Source organism: Gadus chalcogrammus, chromosome 3 (genome assembly GCF_026213295.1).
Source record: "Gadus chalcogrammus isolate NIFS_2021 chromosome 3, NIFS_Gcha_1.0, whole genome shotgun sequence".
Classification (NCBI taxonomy): Eukaryota; Metazoa; Chordata; class Actinopteri; order Gadiformes; family Gadidae; genus Gadus; species Gadus chalcogrammus.
Window position 1 is genome coordinate 22,662,062 of NC_079414.1, and position 19,399 is coordinate 22,681,460.

The 19,399-nt window shown below is 45.1% G+C and overlaps 1 protein-coding gene across 3 annotated transcripts in view; it reads right to left on the reverse strand.

Annotated features, from left to right (window-relative positions):
* Nucleotides 1-19,399, reverse strand: part of LOC130379764 (VPS10 domain-containing receptor SorCS1) — a 113,052-nt gene that overhangs the window by 35,755 nt on the left and 57,898 nt on the right. For all 3 annotated transcript variants that reach the window (XM_056586787.1, XM_056586785.1, XM_056586784.1), the window contains exons 4-8: nucleotides 10,509-10,667; nucleotides 5,483-5,556; nucleotides 1,776-1,840; nucleotides 664-782; nucleotides 375-464 (exon numbers count right to left, since the gene is read on the reverse strand). In XM_056586787.1, the coding sequence (XP_056442762.1) occupies nucleotides 375-464; nucleotides 664-782; nucleotides 1,776-1,840; nucleotides 5,483-5,556; nucleotides 10,509-10,667 (507 nt within the window). The remainder of the gene's footprint in view (nucleotides 1-374; nucleotides 465-663; nucleotides 783-1,775; nucleotides 1,841-5,482; nucleotides 5,557-10,508; nucleotides 10,668-19,399) is intronic.

Below are 19,399 nucleotides of genomic sequence, written 5' to 3' on the forward strand. Positions count from 1 at the left end.
AAGCAGATTATCATTTAATCCCTTTGGGCTCATTCTGGCACTGGGGATCTTTGCACAGTACACTGACATAATGGCAGCATGGGTATAATCTCGGACCCAGCAGTCCTACTATGTCAGAGCAGGACTTCTGAAGGGAGACAGCACCCAGCCTTGTTTCCTGTGTTTCCCGTGGATGAAGCTTTCAATAACTGTATTTCTACAGTGGCCAAATACAAGGTGTGGATTTGAAACCATTTGTAAGCTTTGATTTGGGCTCAGAGCTTACAGATCACCGCCTCCAGCAACATGATTGGTTGAAACAAATGTGAAGCGAAAGAAAATCAAACGCCGGTCTGCCACCAGATATTGACCTAAAGTCTGATATGGGAGGCTACCTTGGGCAAGGTGTACTTGGGCAGCTTCATGGGTGTGAAGACGTCTCGCTGGGCTGAAACGTAGTAGATAGTGCGGCTGCTGGTGGAAACCTTGGACAAAAGCATTGGATTTAGGCAGTGTGGAGCGATTTAAAGAACAACCCGATAACAAATAACTTGACCAAACCCAAGCTAAACTGTGCCTTTTTCAATGTGCCCAGGACATCTCGGACAAAGCCGACACACATTCTGCCTCCATAGGGTCCGTAGACAATTGTTTTACCTCCAACGGGCCAATCACATCGCTTACCTGGACAAAGACGTACTCATCCTGCACCACCAGGGAATTGGGGTCAATGAAGCCAGGGAACGGCTTTCCCTTGTTGGCCTCGGTGCAATTCTGCAGCCTGCAGGTGACGTACAATGCCTCTGCTCCCATGGGTACAAACACACAGGCGCACACAAACAAGCACACACACACAAAGAAACGCACACACACACACACACACACACACAAACACACAACCAAACACACACACACACGTATGTCAAGCCGTGGTGTGGTGGCTGCCATTATCCAATGCAAAGCGGCCTTCACTCAAAACAGTCCAGAGCAAGCAGCCTCAATCGGCTGCTTGCATTACTCATGTCAATAAAATGGCCCCCTCTAAAGACGGGGGAAGGGAGATGTGGAAGACAGACGACCAGAGAGGCCAATTGCCTTTGCCGCTTTCAATCACAGTGCCGGGAGAAAGCCTGTCCCCACGTGTTAGCCAATGCCAACTATATGTCCACATATGGGTGATCAATAGTGATAGCCTCCAAGGGGGCACAGGGGTTTCAATCTGTGTGTGTGTGTGTGTGTGTGTGTGTGTGTGTGTGTGTGTGTGTGTGTGTGTGTGTGTGTGTGTGTGTGTGTGTGTGCGCGTGTGCGCGTGTGTGGGCTGTGTGTGTGTGTGTGTGTGTGTGTGGGCTGTGTGTGTGTGTGTGAGATGGAGAGGGAGTGAGGGTGTTTGGATGCTTGGCAGGTTCTATTTCACTGGGCCTCTTGAATCTCACTTGACGTAACAACTAAAAATAGAAATGGCATTTCATCAAGCGACGGGCGATGCAGGAGCAGAACTCGATGCGTTATGTCTACACATGTGCGCTTCGGGAAGACACAGAGGGGGGAAAGTGAGCGCTCGCCGTGGCTCTGAGTTGTACATTGTGTCACTAGCAATAGGTGAACCCTTCCGTGGACGACTTCTCGCGCAAGTACATGCGTGGCAGAACTCATGGCCGTTGTGCGTTATGAAGTGCCACGTCGCGTTATCCTTTGACGGAACCGCCCCCGCTCGAATCCAAGGTCCGTTTCCAGGACGCGGCCCACGGCGCAGAAGCCCTCCTAGAAGCCATGGTCCAACGCATTCAATTACTCACGTCCTTCAGATATGCTGCTTTCCAGGTGAATTAAGCCTGGTTCTTTGTCCAAGCCCATTTTAGACCTGCAGAGGAGGGGGGGGGGGGGGGGGGGGGGGGTTGGGGAGACAAATAGGTTTGGGGGGAACATCACCATCCGTCAGTTCCGGTCGGCAAGGCAGTGAAGGTGGGGGGAGGCAGGGTTCCAAGGCGTTTTCATCAGGAAGATTACTGTCTTGAATCGTAGACACATGACTACACCGTAGGTTAGTGTCAAGCGGTAGGGACATTGTGGAGGGAAGATGAAGTCCCCAGCCCCCCAACCCCACTCCCCTGTCCCACCCAAACACACCATCAGACGCGGGGAAAAGGCATTGATTTGCGTTCTACACTGGAGACGGCCACAGATGGAATGAAATATAAAGTCATTACTACATGAAATATGCATTAAAAAGACTTGGGGATCTGAAGAGACACAAAGGACAGCAGGGGTCTGGAGGGAAGAGGATTGGGAGATTGAGAATACAAGAGATGGTGGGAGAGAGAGAGAGAGAGAGTGGGAGGGAGAGAGTGGGAGAGAGAATACAAGAGATGGTTGGAGAGAGAGGTAGAGAGTGAGTGGGAGAGAGAATACAAGAGATGGCGGGAGAGAGTGGGAGAGAGAGAGAGAGAGAGAGAGAGAGAGAGAGAGAGAGAGAAAGCGAAAGAAAGTTGTGGACCACCCTGGCGTCTAATTATTTCACATATTGGTATTGGTGGCTTCCTACATGAGGCAGAGCTCGAGATGGCCTACTTAACGACCCGCTCAGCTTTCATGAACCACACAACTTGTTAGCCATTAAATAACCAGGAAGGCGGGAGGGAGTCGGAGAACTGCCTGTGGGAGGCCAGGGACACACTGAGGCGCTTTGAAGACGGACGGCAGACTGCCGGTGGTAACAAAGGACACACTGGGTCATACTGTCCCTTGCCTCCCAACACCAAAGACCTGGATCTTTGTGCGGGTGTGTGTGTGTGTGTACGGGTGTGTGTGTGTGTGTGTGTGTGTGTGTGTGTGTGTGTGTGTGTGTGTGTGTGTGTGTGTGTGTGTGTGTGTGTGTGTGTGTGTGTGTGTGTGTGTGTGTTATGTGTGTGTTGGTGTGTGTGTTTGTGTGTGCATGCATCTGTCCGTGTGCATAGGTGTATGAGCGTGTGCATGCTTGTGTGTGTGTATACAAGCTTGTGTGTGTGTGTGTGTGTGTTTGTCTGCAGGCGCTGTATATTCCTGACCTCGGAGAGATTGGTTGGCGGGTCCTTTATGAAAATGCACTCAGCAGTGCAGTTGAGCTGAAAAGCATTTACACTTTTCTCTGCTCATTAAGACACATAGAAGACATGTAAATTAATAAATATATACATATCTTATATAGATCTCTAATGAGAAAGTTCTATTCTTTAAATGTCATTCTGAACTGGGAAACAAGGCAGCACCAACTACCTAGCTGGCATAGAAAAATATAAGATATGTTAAAAAGAGCCATACATAAGAGAAAAGCTGCAAAGAAAACGGCATGAATAACTCAAAAATACATAACAGTAAAAAAAACACTAGCAGCAGTTGAAGAGACGGTAAGGATGGGGGATATGTCAAATGTGAATAAAGTATATTTTAAATATGATGTATAGGGCTGCCGATGAATACAAACATGGTCCAGGGATCTGTCTTGGAAGGTAGACTGGTTCCAACGGTACGCACGTCCGAGCATTGTAGACGGAGCGGTTGCCCACCAAGAGAATGTTAATAAGGGCTAGCTCTGAATACTTCCGCCAATAAGAAGCTATTCAGGCTACCTTCCCATAAGAAAATAACCCGCTTAGCCTACACGGTAAACATATATTTAGACATACTGCTGTTTTCGTCTTCTGTGGACTTTGATGTGGTATTCTCTCCCAGGGTTCGCTTTTTGACGGAGCGTCGCGGCAGGTTATTTTTCCCGCCGCCGGCCGTGACCGAGTTGCAGATCAGCTCTGTACTTTGTGCCTTTTGTTCCTGGAGTGTGCTCGCCACATAAACACACAGGAATGCTAGCTCCCTGACGCAGCCTCATTAGCATGGTTGCCACTAGCGCTTCCATAGCCGCAGAGCTACGTCCAGGAATAGTAGGCCGACTTGTTCTGGCCCAAACAACCCCCCCACAGCCCCCATACACCTCTAGGGCTTCCTTACCGTCCACGGCTGGCTGTGGACGGGGGGGCATGTCTTTGTCACATACTACATACCGACCTCCATACATACCAAGAGTGGACTGTACACGGACTGAACCAACAAACTAATGGTCTGTATGTTTGAGCTTCAGAAAGAACAGTAGATAATCTGTTGGTCGAGGGATCTGTCTTTGTACCACCAAATCAAATACAGCAGAAAGAACATAATCAAGATAGTTATAAAATCTAAAATAATAGAAATAGACATAGCAGAACAAAACATGGTCAACCGATTATTCTATAGATACATTATAGTGGGACTAAAAGCTTTTCCCGACAGACAGGCTATTATGTCTACATCCCTCTTTTGTACTACCTAATCAAATACAACAGAATCAGGCTGGCATGGAAATTAAATAATTTCAAAGCTTCTGTACAAAATGGTGGCATTACTGAGAAGCATAATGTAACTATCTACCACAGAAAGCAGTGGGTTTGTCACCCCCATGAATAATGAAATCACTTTATTTCATTTATTCTCCGATCCATGGAGGTATCCTACATGGTAAAAGTGTATTCAAGTTTCACTTGTATCTGTGAATTTGAATACTCTGTTCCCTCTTTCCACTAACTCGATTTCTAAGGCTGAATCTTTGGTAGAGTGTTCAGTGTCATAAGTTTCAGGAGCCTATCATTCTAAAATTGGCTGTAATTTAATTAAGTATAATTAATTCAAATGACAGGTCTCAGATAGGTCTCGGATCTATTCATAATGACTCCTTCACCGTGGTGCAGTGGAATTTTTTTTTTGAGCGGTAGGGTTGACACTGGTAGGATAGAAAAAATACCTGTATATTGGCCTTACTAACAATAAGTGCATTTGTCAGAAGAAAGAGAGAATCAATATACGGCTGTCGGTACAGTAAGTATTTTTATAGAACCAAATGCAAAGCAGTAACAATTGTTAGGTGCCCATTCCCTGTACACAACAAAGATAGCAAGGATTAGATGCTTCATAAGGCTAGGTAATACTTTTAAATGCAAGGACATACAACATACAATATGTGGTACATTGAGTGCCAGGAAGTACAACATACAATAAATGCGCAAGAGGGGGGTGGAGCGTGTGGGGGTGGGGCTAAGTCTAGGTGAACTATAAAAAAAGACCTGTGTAGATTGAGGAATCATATTCATAGCGTTGCCCAAAACAGAGTTTAAATTCACCACAAAGATTCAACAGAAATCTAGTGTGGTTTAGATGAATGAAAACCAGGACTTTATTATGAGACGGAGAGGGGGGGGGGGGGGGGGGGGAGAGAAATAATAGCATAGCGGCTACGCAGTTGTGCGTAGCGTCTCGCATGAGACCGCCACTTTGTTTGACCCCCAATGTCCACAAAAGTCTACCTTTATGCATCATTGAGCGAGATGCCTAACCCCCCTCTCTGCTTCGTAATGATGTGTTTCTGGAATCACCGTCATTCGCTTTGCATGAAAGCCTCTCCTAACTAAAGAGGGAAACAGTCCTGGAACGGCGTACTTACCAGTAGAAGCGATTGGGAGACACTTTCTCGTGCACCAGCTGCCAGCGTCGGCCAAACTCCACGGAGCTGTAGAGCTGGGGCAGAGAGACAATGCAGGGAGGACTATTAGGCCATCTGAATCTATGCAAAATGTGCTCTAAATCGAAAGGCCTTCATATATGCATAAGTCTGAAATTATTGAGATGATATTCTTACCCCTCGATTACTGATTAATACGTTTCATTGAGTATAGCAAGTGATCAAACAGAATTTCTCCATTGGGTTGAGTATATGCTCAATGATATCGACATAACTTCTATGATAGTGCTCTCATTTTGATTCATCCGGATCCTCACTGGAAGGAGGGATCCCCCACTCTCTGTTCCTTCTCAAGATTTCTTCCTCGCTAATTCAGGGAGTTTTTCATGCCCTCTGGGGGGATAAGGTTAAGGCTAGGGGGGTGTTGTAAATATATGACCTGTTAAGCACTTTGAGACTGTACCTGTGATTAAGGGCTATACAAATACAATTGAATTGAATGAATCCACATTAACATAGCGTAATATACATTGATAAACCAAACATAATATATTATACTATACTGCAACAGCAATGTCCTGCTTTAAATGTGGACCACCTGATGCATGCCATCTTTGAGACGCTATGGAGGGCGGCTGATGCATGTTGTTTTGTAAGCGTTGGCTAGAATGCGTCTACAGAGCGGTCCCCGAACGCAGCCCATTACAGCAGACATGCCCAGCACACTCTCATCCCACACTGAGGGAGAAGCCACCGTGTGTGAGCAGGGCTGTAATTGCTTCGTCCCCCAGCAGCGGTGCCTGTGAATGGGGTCGAGGTGTCAACGCAGTTGGCCCCGGGGAGGGGGGGGGGGGGGTCGGGGAGGGGGGGGGGGGGGGGGACTGGGGACTGGCGGGGGCGAGAACGTGGCGGCTCGCCTCGACACAACTATTGTTCACTAGTCAGCGAGTCGCTGGCTTTGCTGTGATTTCAAATGCACAACGTAACTCGGAGAGAGAGAGAGAGAGAGAGAGAGAGAGAGAGAGAGAGAGAGAGAGAGAGAGAGAGAGAGAGAGAGAGAGAGAGAGAGAGATACCCTGGGCCCTGGCTGGGGGGAATAGAGAGGGATTAAAAATATGAGAAATATGAGGGGAGACATAAAACAACGAGGACCACAGACAACTTTGGCGTGTCAGCATGGCAAGGCAGCGAAGAACCAATTTTTATTTTATTTTATTTTTTCCTTTCTGATCATGGCTGTGTTTGTTTTCCATTCCGGCGGTATTTGCCCAGTTGATGAAAGAGAGAAGTCGGAATTTTAAACAGACGATCCACGTCGACCACCTGATTGGATCTAGCGCCGCTGACCCTGTCCTATCAGTGATGACGCATGCTGTTTTAACTCGCGCATCAAATAAAGGAAAATATGGAAATAAGTCTTATATTTCTCTAGATGCTGTAGCTGACGAGGAAAAAAAATTGCGATCCCGTTGCGCCATACAGGGAATAAATAGGTCTAACTTGTTTTGTATGAACGTGCTCCCAAAGCAGAACTTTGGCAAAATGTCTTTAGCAATATTTCAAGTCCTCCGCAGTCCTAACGAGACATTTCAGACTGCAAAACTGACGGGGCACTTAGAAGAGGTTGAAACAAGTGATAGCTGACCTTTATGTCTTGCTCGTATTTGTGTGTGTGTGTGTGTGTGTGTGTGTGTGTGTGTGTGTGTGTGTGTGTGTGTGTGTGTGTGTGTGTGGGTGTGTGGGGGTGTGTGTGTGTGGGGGTGTGTGTGTGCGTGGGTGTGTGTGTGTGAGTGAATGTGTGTGTGAGTGACTGTGTCTTTGTGAACTTGTGTATGTGTTGGTGTGCGTGTGTGTGCATATGTGTGTGTATTTGTGTGTCTGAGTGTGTCAGTGTATGTGTGTACGTGTTTGTGCGTGCGTGAATGTGTATGTGTGTCTGTGTGTGTGGGACCAGAGTGGATGTGGTTTCGCCTGCCACTGTGGTGGCTGCTTAGCATTGACAATCAACAACCTTGTCATGGCGAAAGTTTGAAATGTCAGCATCCTTCAGCGGAACCAAATTATAAATTAGTTTACTCCAGAAATTACAGACGGAGACTAATGAGGCAAAAGCCTAATACAATGTTTTCTGCTCTTTTATTTTATTTTTAGGCATGAGGGCGTTTGTAAACACACCAGGTTTTTTTGTGTGAGGCTAAATTTGATTTGTTTACGTTAATCTATTTGCTTTTGTGGTTTGCAATTTTCTTTATCCCAAAGGGTGAAATAGATGCAGGTTTTAAAATGGCCGCCGTGGACCAATGTCTCTTTCCCAAATCAATAATTGTTTTTATTTGAGCTAATCCAGAGTGAATTAAATTTAATGAAATGAGGTTAGATTACCTCAAATGAAGGCTGTTTGGGGAGGGGGTTTGGGAACAACTTGGAAGTAATCACAGGAACCGATTGCATATTAATCTTGATGTGTTTGTTTAAACAATAACAGTAAAACGTTATCACCTTAGTCAAGTACTAAATACCCTGCGTATTGCGTTTAAGACGCCATAGCACTTTACGAGATCACACGAACACTTAAGCTCAATTAGGGCAGAGTGTTCTCGAGTGGGGCTCACTTGAGAACACGTACATGAGAAACATCAGAAGAGAGACGTGGGCCCGATAACAAAAAAAATTGACTGTTGCAGTGCTGCATTGAGCAGGAGGTCAGGATGAAAGGCTACTATAAATGCAGGAAATCACTTTGGTTAATTATTCTACCTTTGCCTCTCAGTCGAGTATGTCGTGGTGGAAGCTGAGAACCAAGACAAGGCTTTCAGTCAACAATGTGTGTATGTGTGTGTGTGTGTGTGTGTGTGTGTGTGTGTGTGTGTGTGTGTGTGTGTGTGTGTGTGTGTGTGTGTGTGTGTGTGTGTGTGTGTGTGTGTGTGTGTGTGTGTGTGGGTTCAACAATAACAATCAGCATATTATTTCCATATCTTGCCAGTACGTAGACAGTAATGGTCATTTCCATACCTAGGTAAAGGGATTATTATTTAAGATTATTCAAGTTTACTGCAGCAATATGAATTCATGTATGTATTTATATCTGTATACTTTGGACCAGTGGTTTACTAACAGTATATGACAATATGTCTTTCTGAACATTGTTTTCCAAAATACGCATATACCTCAACATCCATGTTATGGCAGATTCTTTTGATTCCATTATTATGTTTGAAGTTTAAAAATGGTATTCATTTATTGAGGCAAAAATATACATAAAATGCAACTCAGATCACATTTTATATTTATGTTTTGTATTGTTAAATTCCTGATTATGCTGGATGGAATCAAATGATTTACTGGAACTATTACACAATGTACAATGACTCAAATGTACATAGTCAGCTAAATGAAACCATTTGTTTTAAATGTATGCTTGACTATGAGTTTTTAAAGTGTGCATGGATTAAATTGCAACACTGCTATAGGGTACATTCAGATAGAGAAGGAAATAAAGTTAATGACAGGGACTTAGAGACAGGAACAGAGAGCGAGAGAGATAGCGAGAGAGAGAGAGAAAGATAGACATCACATGAGAGAGGGACATAGAGTTATAGAGGGACAGAGATAGAGAGAGAGAGAGAGAGAGAGAGAGAGAGAGAGAGAGAGAGAGAGAGAGAGAGAGAGAGAGAGAGAGAGAGAGAGAGAGAGAGAGAGGGACATAGAGTGAGAGAGATAGAGAGAGGGACATAGAGAGAGAGACATAGAGAGAGAGAGAGAGAGAGAGAGAGAGAGAGAGAGAGAGAGAGAGAGAGAGAGAGAGAGAGAGAGACATAGATAGAGAGAGAGGGACATAAAGTGAGAGAGAGGGACATAGAGTGAGAGAGATAGAGAGAGGGACATAGATAGAGAGGGGTATCCTCAGCCCAGGATAGCGTCCTTCATAAATCCTCCATAGAAAAACATTAGAGCCCAAATAGCCTCCAAGTCTGTAAGCAATGGATGTAATTCATCTGAATGCTCACTCCAAAAACGGCCATGAATTTTACCTCGGAAATAAACAGGGAGGTTTCCGACCTGCATTGTCTCGGCTGGTTATTTATTTGACAAACATTTGCACTTGGCCTGAAGTGTGTAATTTCTGGGGATGGTAGGTGTAATATTTATTATCCCTTTGAGGAGGATAAGTGTTTTTTAACACTAAACGGTTGGGTCTCCCGCGGCCAAACGGCCCTTCCCTCCACACACCCGGAGGAGGGACCCGCACTCTGAAGGAGAGCCCCGTCCGGTTGTTGGATCGAATCCCAGCCGGGTCACGCTTTAATGTCCAAGGAGCTTAGAGGATTTTTACTGGAATTCGTAGTCAATTAAATGACTCCGCCCCCTCCCCAACCCATGCTGCCGTTCTGAATAAAATACTCCCTCAGTGTCACACAATGTGCTAACACAGAAACAAATAAAGTTTGTTGTGTTTGTGTTTGAGGTTCTGACTCCCTTATTACTGCATGATGGCACACACGGCAAACTGAAAAAAATAACCTGGAAAAAATAAAAATAGCTTCCCCTCGAACCTAAAAAGAAATAAAGAATACTTTGTTCTGTTCCCACAGCGAAGCCTGTAAGTTTGAAACCAACTCGTCTCTCTCTCTCTCTCTCTCTCTCTCTCTCTCTCTCTCTCCCCCTCCCCCTCCCCCCTCTCTCTCTCTCTCTCTCTCTCTCTCTCTCTCTCTCTCTCTCTCTCTCTCTCCTCCCTCCCTCTACACTCTTTCCCTTTCAAACAAACACAAACACAAACTCAGACAGACTATAAGGTCTCCGAGCCAATTTCCTGAATAATAGCGGTTCCACGCATTGATTTAACCTCCCTCCTTTCCTCTAAAGAAAAACAAAATCCCTTGAAAAGGACAAGGAGAAACAAAATCCTAATAGAAGCGTTCCTTCAAAGTGGTCACCCTCAATGAGCTGGTGACCCCTTGGCCTCCCAGGGGGGGGTCGGGCCAGGGGGGGGGGGGGTCGGGTGTCTCACCTTCTGGTCGTGGCTGTAGGCCAGGATCCAGTCCTCCTGCTCGGGGTGGAAGAGGAGGCTGAGGATGTAGAAGCTGAGGCGGTACTTCTGGTAGTTGGCCCCCTCGTCGGTGCTGATGAGCAGGCTGCTCTCCACCTCGGGGTCGGTCAGCAGCATGATCTGCATGGAGAGGGTGTGCATAAAGAGAGGGAGAAAGAGAGAGTGAATGGCTCGTGCGTCGAGGGAGGCGGATCCCGGGGCTCGGGAGGAAATGCCAAATAAGGGCGATTTTCCTGTTTCTCAGTCGCTAATGCGGCCTTTTCGTATGTGTCACTCATAACACAAACTTTGAATGATACCAGGGCAAAGGTACTAGGTTAAACCAGTGAACAAGAAGAAGTATACTAATGGCAACCTGCCGCGTAAAAGCAGCACCCGTAATAAGTGTAATGAGTGACAGCTGTGTTTGTTCCACCATGACGCCTCCATGCAAAAGCGTGGGTTCTTCTTATTCTCAAAGCGGAGGAGAAGAAAACAGTCCCAGACGATGAAAGGAGAGGATATCCCGAACTCGCATGAGGGAGCCATGACTGATGATCTGGAGTTGGCACCCTCAACGTTTGACATGGGAAATGTGTAATTACAACTGACTTGTCGTGGTTTTGTCACGGTGTTATCCGCTGATTGTGAATAATGTGCGCTACGGTGTGTGATGATATAATCCCTGTGACACAGACTGCCATTAAAATGTTAGATTGCTCCCCGTGTGAGTCTGCGTGTTTGGGTGCATGCGCGTGTGTGTGGCTGTGCTTGCGTGCGTGTGCGTGCGTGTGTGTGTGTTTGTGTGTGTGTGTGTGTGCGTTAACGCAGAGTTGGCCATGTACTCTGTTTTCCCTTCCTTCACGCTTACCGTCTACACTCACTCAGACGATGAGAGCCCTAATTTCCCTGGGGCTCTTTCCCTTTTCTTAGAGGTCCGCCATGGTTTGTGACCGGGGCCAAGTTTGAAAGTGAAATTACAAAAAAAAAAAAAAAAGGTTGCAGCCATTCGCAATTATAATTCAATCAGCGAACGTCAACATGTGCACACATTGTAATTAGAATGTTTTAAGTGGTAGTAGTTCTATTGGCGGGCACGCTTAGTGGCGTGTGTGTGTGTGTTGGCATTAGCGCGTGTGTGAGTATACACATTTTGTACCCATTACCCCTATTGGGCGCAGAGCGACAGTTGGCCTGGCAAACGGTTTTCCCCGGGAGGATTCTTTGTTTTTGGAATTGGATATTGACTCCAGGTGTGCTGCTCAGGTTGCCAAGCAGGCTGTGGGCTGGATATTGTGTTTCACACACCAGTGTGCCCGGAGAAGATTCACCTGCGCTCAACCTTGTTATCACATGGCAACCGCCGACTGCTTACCCTTCAGATGAAAGATATCAAAAACGTATATATATATATATATATATATACACCAAAAATATATTGTTCTCCGAATTCCATGACCTTGACATGGGTCTGATCAATTCATCTTAATGATTCAATGTGCCTTGGTAGGTTCGCAATCTAAAATACATTGATCGAGTGACATATGTGGTATCGATTGAAAACACGCATGCAACCTTTCTTTGCATGTTTAATCATGATCACGCGGGGCCGACGAAGGCAAAGAACGATCTGCAGTGGTCACTCTGCAGCTTGTAGACATAAATGGAGAATCAGATATGGCTCAGAATGCCTGGAGAAGGTGTGCGATGAAACAACTTGGCATACAGGGACCACAACGGCTTTCATACCATCGTATCCATGTGGTGTGATTATCAATATTCACAATACCACAGCAGAGTATATCATCAGCAGCCTTTCCCTATTGGAAGTTAATTAAACTAAGCATCTTTCTACAATTTACATTTACTCGCAAAAATTTACTACTACTACTACTACTACCACTATCACCCTTAAGACCGGTGCTTGCAAATAACAAGTTGCTGGCATATAACATTTACAAAGAAATACATGTAAAAGTATACAATTAACACTTATAATAATATTTTATTACGATGATTTTAATTATTATAAGTGACGGTAACTTGCATTCAAATTACTGGATGATAGGCACAGTCTTAACTTGGCCCCTGATTACATGGCTGGCAATAAAATAAGTACACCCAGAGTCAAGTCCCTTTCAGCAAGGCCCCGGGATGTTCTGAATGACTTGTTTCACAACATGTTGTCTTTAGCGTAACCATGCGCTAAAGGAGGCATTCTGGTTAAATCAAGACGGTGGTGACATTGTTGTGCCAACTTCAAGTTGACATTTCACCTGTTAGCCCTTTGTCAGATCGTACCGGATATTTGGAGAAACACTCTGCCCGTTTTGCTCTGCCTGTTCCCGCTCTGCAAGGGACATTGACTTACTAGTGATTTTCTGTTTTGGGATTTTTTTTTACCTGGATCTTTTGTGCGTTACCCTTTTTGACTCATAAGTTTGACTTTTTGTCCTGTCTGCCATTTAGTTTAAATCCTGAAGGATATCAATAAATATTATTGACAATCGCACCTGGGCCTCGATTCCTGATAACGATGGATCTTCGCTCGTACGATCATTCTCACAATGGCTCTTGCGAACCATCGTGAATTTCTTTGGAGCGTTTCCCAAAACTCCTCTTAACATGAACGCGCATTCACTGCACTCACGACATTCGTAGGATTGTAACCGTCTACTGACACAGTGCTGAAATGGGCTCCATACTGAGGGAGAAGCAGGAATGTCGCAGGAAAATGGGTTTAAAAAGCATTAAAATATCTCCCCATCAAGGCCAACAGCAGAGAATAGACTAGAAAGAAAGAATAGACTGCAATAATTTGAATGCTAAAGATATTAAAATTTAATAGGCCTAGGCCGACATATGTATCGGTCCTAATCCTGAATGCACTGTGCGTACATCTTTTCACGGCATTTCCCCCCCTTCCATATTACAAAAATGAAAAATAGCTTGTGTGACAACTAGGTGCTGCTTTCTGAAACATGCTTTGCGCAGCAAAGAGAGACAACTTTATCTGATTCCGCATAAGGTTTCATTGATTGGCGCGCACTCTCTAGTCTAGAATATTTGTAGACATTAAAAATGCAACATTCCATTCATTCATTATCATATAAAAGGCAGAGGCTAGGCAATTGACACACGGCTATTGCTGACCCGATTAGGAGAGCTTGGTCTAGATCCTGCCCATATTGTTGGGCAGGATGATGTAGGCTATAGGTCTTTTTCGCTGCCAAGCTGGTTCGGTCGCAGCTTGGCACGCCCGGCGATTTCACCTTCTTATCTCAAGTTTCCTGTGTAAAACCAAAGGGGTCAACCCCCGGTCATCACGGCGCAGGCTTTCTTGGTTCACTGGAGAAGGCAGAGCTGCGCACAGAGTCTAGACCTCTTTAGAATAATTTGTATTATTGCATACTCCCGAATGTTTTAATTTTTTTATGAATGAAGATACCCGCATGCAGTAATGAGTTCACGTCTGAGTGTAGGCTTCAAACGCGATTAATTATGGTCAGGGATGTTCGTTACTGTCTAGACACGGTCCAATAAATAGTGAACTTCATCACAGCCTCACCGAAGCGCCTACAATGCCTAATGCAGACAATCGCAACAAAAAAAGCCCGCAGAAATTATCCGACACCCGCTGGTCTCAGCATGATTCATGTCTACAGTAGCCTATGTCTTCTGTCATTGATCAATATGAGGGCATTTTAACCACGATGGTTGAATTAAAATCAGAGGGAGACAGCAAGTGCAGCTCGAAAGTGACCCCCCAAACAAGAGCAATGGAATCATTTGATTTTATTATATGCCTTGTGACGTGGCGTATGATCGGTACATTTCGGCTGCGCATGTATTTTTGGAATTTTAAATTGCTACAATAAATGATATTGTTGTTGACTTCTAACATGGCTCTATCTTTGCTGTTAGAATCAAACAGTAGCCTATGAGTAATATATTGGCGGTAACCACTGTATTTGGTTGCGATATTGTGCCAGCTGGGCATTCCGTGGTATTGGAGGTGTTTTAATAAAACATCTCCAATACACGGAATGTCCGCTGTTGACGCCACTGAGGCTATAGTAGGCTAACGATGCTCTAAGCATCCTACGATTAACCCTGGAGTCCTCGTTAGCTACGAGCGTGTTCACGACGTTCGTTACCAACGATGCTTTCGGGAAACGGCGTAAAAACTGTACGATGCTCGTATGACGCACTTCACGATCCACTTAAGCTAACAATGCTTTCGGGCTATAACAAATGTAACAAATGTGTGCAATATATCCCTTTTGCAATGCAAAATGCAGGCAACATTTATCAATGCCAACAATAAGTCTGAATATTTATTTATATTGCATTCTTACTTTACATCTTAATTTAGGGAGAAAAAACAAGAGCAACTTAAACCCCACAAGCAGCCGTCTGTTGAGCCTATTAAATATCCTGCGAAACAGTGACAATAATACCACACAGATTGTGTCTGTTTTTCTTACACAAATTATATTTAAATCCATATGTTCTCAAGAGACAAGCGTCTCAACGGACTGGGAAACACAGCTGGTGTAGATATTTCAAAGACAAACAAGGACAAAAGTATATGTTTGGTGTTTATGACGACTTTCATTTGGTCAGTATTTTTACGAATTGTATTTTAACAAACAAGCACTTCACATGCTTATCTGTTTGCAATCTATACCTTTCTACATTGACTTTCACTAGATGTGTACACATAATGTGGCCAAAAAGAACATTTAGCCACATAAAATTAGGACAATTTATTGCTATGAACTATGAACTGTTTTTTTTTTTTTTTTATAAAACGTAGTCCTAAAATGTTTGGGTGGTCTACAGAAGTGTGCGGCGCTGAGCTGGCTGCAGCGTCTCCATAGTTTTTTTTTTTCATCTAAAGAAATGACGGTTATTCCATTCCAATCTCATCCATCACAATGTCTTTCCACACTTTAACTCCTTTCTCTACACACAAATATCAGCGATTGGCTTCTGCCGTTACATCGAACGCATCAGAAAATCGGTCCTGCCACTTTTTTTTGGTCAGCTCAGGAAACCCTGCCGCTTGGTAGCCAGATAATGGCTTTGACATCTTCTCTCTGTGACCCGTGACACGATTGAGGGCCCCGAGAAGCGCAGTATAAATTCAATGAAGAATTAATATTCAGTATGATTGGACAATGTCGCAGGTTAACATGGATGTTTAATAAATATAACATTGACCTGTGCTAGAAAACTGGTGCAGTAAGATGCGACTCTCAGGAATGGTGTGTCTGAGGTTTGTGAGCGAGACACTCTAATCTCTCTTACCTTCTTCATTGGGGAGCCTCCATTTGTTCCAATCTGTGTGTGGGTATGTTTTTGTGAGGGTGTGTGCGTGTGTGCAAGTGTCTGTGCGTATGGTGTGCGTGTGTGCGCATTTAGTTTGTGTGTGTGTGTGTGTGTGTGCGTGTGCGTGTGCGTGTGCTCAAGTGTGTTTGCAAGTGTGTGTGTGTGTGTGTGTGCGTGTGTGTGTGTGCAAGACGGGCTGGCTGTTCTTCTTCAGGGTGTCTTTCTGCTTAACAACTATATTACTCTGGGATGGACTCAATCCCCCCGAGCCTTTGGCCTGGAGTATAACAAGAGGGAAGGGGGGTGAGGGGGTTTGCAGCTGAATATTGAAGCCTACATTCATTTCTATTAATGGAGGTGGGAAAGGGATGGAGGGGGTCATAGCTGAATATTAAACCATGCATTTATATTTAGATTAGAAGTTTTAACAGAACAGTGGGCATTTTCATGCGGCAGGAAATATACGATTTAAAGGCTAGCGAGCAGAAAATTGGTCAAGAATTATTTGGGACAGAATTAATTGGATCTTCACGCAACCATCATCCCTTTGAGGATTCAAAGAGCCAGGATAAGACTAACGAGGAAGTGAGGAAGTTCCAGTGATCATGGAACTCTTGTTATCGCGGGGGCTTTCAGAGGGGAGAGCGCTCAAGCTGCTACGATGATTGTACGTCTCTTCGCCTCACTCCCGATGTGGAAAACGGGGAGATGGCACTCACATGTCAGACATTGTCATGGCGATGTACAGTGTGTGCACACTGGTAGGGATATTAAATCGCGGGGTCAAAAAACAGACGAGTGTTAATGAAGTCAATGTGTCAGCGGAAAGGGACCGTTGAGATATGCACGTTGGGATTCTTGCGTTAACTTCCACTGTGCATGGCACGTACTCTGGTATTAATGAAAACGGCGCCATCATTTTCGTCTTGTACAGTCACTTAGTGATTGGACTGTGAGTCCACTCTGTAAATCCAGGGACTAATACGCCACAAGACCCCAGCAATAAATACAGGCTCTCTTGTTGTCAAGGGGTTTAAATGGGTTCAGACTGGAAAAGGGACTATGTGGAAGTGGAACAAAGAGGGCTCAGAGATTTATTCCCTGTGGCAAGTCAATTACCCGGCTGCAAACAGACAGTGGCTTGTTGGTAGTGAATCACGACTTATGGTAAACCTGTAGGTATCAGGTCTCAGAGAAAACTCACCTACCAACCGGGTGGCACTCTGGGTGATCACTCACCTCCGCAGTAAACCTCTTGAACCAAACCAAGCCAAACATTCAATAAATAATGTTTCGGAAGCTTGGTAGTCCAGGGATTTTACGTTCTGGGTTCGATCCCACATGTACCCGTAGGCACCTTAGAGCATTACTCACCCACATGGATAAAAGTGGCTGGATAGTGATACATTCCTCAGTAGTAAATAATACAACGCTTACACTTTCGACCACTGCCTGACCTGTTGTAGTGGATCATATGTGGTGTGCTTTGGCCGGGTGGAAACCGGGCAGACAATTATGTATTTGTTTGCCAACGAAAACAATGAAAAGATATAAAAACATGGCTGCGTAAGACCAATATGTGTGTATGTGTGTGTGTGTGTGTGTTTGCGTGTGTTTGGGGGGGGGGGGGGGGGGGGTCCTCCTAATTGATGGCTAAAGCTGTTTGGAAGAGATACAGGCCATGCTAGGGAGCGCTGAGGTGGAGAAGGTGATGGATGTTCACTGTGAACTCCCGCCTGGCACCCGGGACTAAAGGTCTCAGCCCGGCTTGCCATGGCTGACGCCTCCGTACGGGGACCCAGCTGCCGCGAGTCAACCAAGGACAACGATGGAAGATTACGTGGACGACAGCCAACGACGCTGCTGAGAGCAAACAGTATTCCTCCAAGATTCAACAACTCACAAAAAATACAATACAAGTTTGACACAATAGTTAGAAACTGGGAGGAATACAGATATAATATTTAATTATGTACATAAAATGTGCTGATTTCTCAACCAGGACACTTCCGGCTTCCAGAAAAATTGCTAAAGGAGGTTGGAAAACTTGGCTCATGAAACGTGGGTGTCTGCAGAAAACTCCTGTTATGTATTAGTACAAGCTTACTGATGAATAATCAGGAGAACCGTTCAACCCGATCAATCATCACACACAACATCTTCTCCGCATGGGGGCTCCTACCTGTTTTTGCGCAAGGGCTTTTCTGCTCCATCGCTGAGCATCTTTCAACTGTTTGGATCCATCTTATTAGGCAGAAGTGCCATCTCTAATTGAATACTCCAGGTCATTTTGGCTCTTCCATCAGACTGCCAAACTGACAAACATTTCAGCCGCATTTCAGCTTTGTACGTCTCGGTAATTGGGTTCAGGTCTCGGTTCTAGTCAGGAGAGAGACGTCAATATGGTAGCGGGAGAGGCCAAGAATCAACTTTGAGCCGATAGTTTTTTTTGGCGTTCCGATGATGGCAGATGGGAAAACAAAGGATGGGCTTATTTGATTAATCGGAAAGGATCCAAAAGTTTCTCGCTAGGGACCATGGCGATGCATGGATTCATGTCGGAGCTTGTAAAAGTGAATATCATAAAAACACGTCACTGTTCTATGCCGGCTGTCCAAATCATATCGAAAGTGAAACAATAGGGTCACTTATGCAGTCAAAGTTGCTCCGGTTGGACACTATAACAGGGGTTGCCAATTAAGAGTTTGTGCCAACGGGAAAAATTTAGAATATAGAAACAAGACTGGATAACACAAAAGAAAGAGACATCAGGTAAGAGAGGATAGAGGAGAAAGTGAGAGAGACAGGTAGTGAAACTTTGAGATGAGGAATAAAGTACTTAAAAGGACTGTCAAATCGTAATTATCATTCTAAATCGTCAAACATTCCTCCACCCAATACTTTGCTAGCTGTGGCTCGGTATATTTTCAATATATAACACACAATTCGCAGTCAGCTAGAAAACTTCTCCTTATTGTTTCTAGCTTGCTCGGCGGGTGTTGAGTTGTCGAAAAGAGAGCAGATGCCTTTCAGATTAGCCTTGTTTCCGATGTAAGGATATTCCAGGGCCTGCGCATAACGTCTCCCGCTTCTGATGATATCAAAAAATATATCCTGTTAAGCGTCTGACGCCGGCAGCACACTTTCGCAGCCACGTACGAATTTTTGCGAAAAGTGCAAGCGCTGGAATTTATATATATATACGTATTATTTTTTCAAAGCCACCTCATTTCAACAGCCTCCCCGCCTGTTCCCTGTGCCTCCCCGTGTCTTTCCTCGTCTTCGTCTCCAAATCTCCATCCAACCCCCCCCCCCCCCCTCCCTGTCCCTTCTCTCTCGGCCTCGCTCCCACCCACCCAGGGGGAGAAGGTGCCTTAGGGCTGACAGATGTTCTGTTCCTCCCATTTGAGCACCACCACCACCACCACCACCAACGCCACCACCACCTCCACCATCCTATCTACCAACACCACCACCACCACTCCACCCAGAATCACCATGGCGAGCTGCGCCCGCTTGTGCCCACCCGCCTGCCTGTG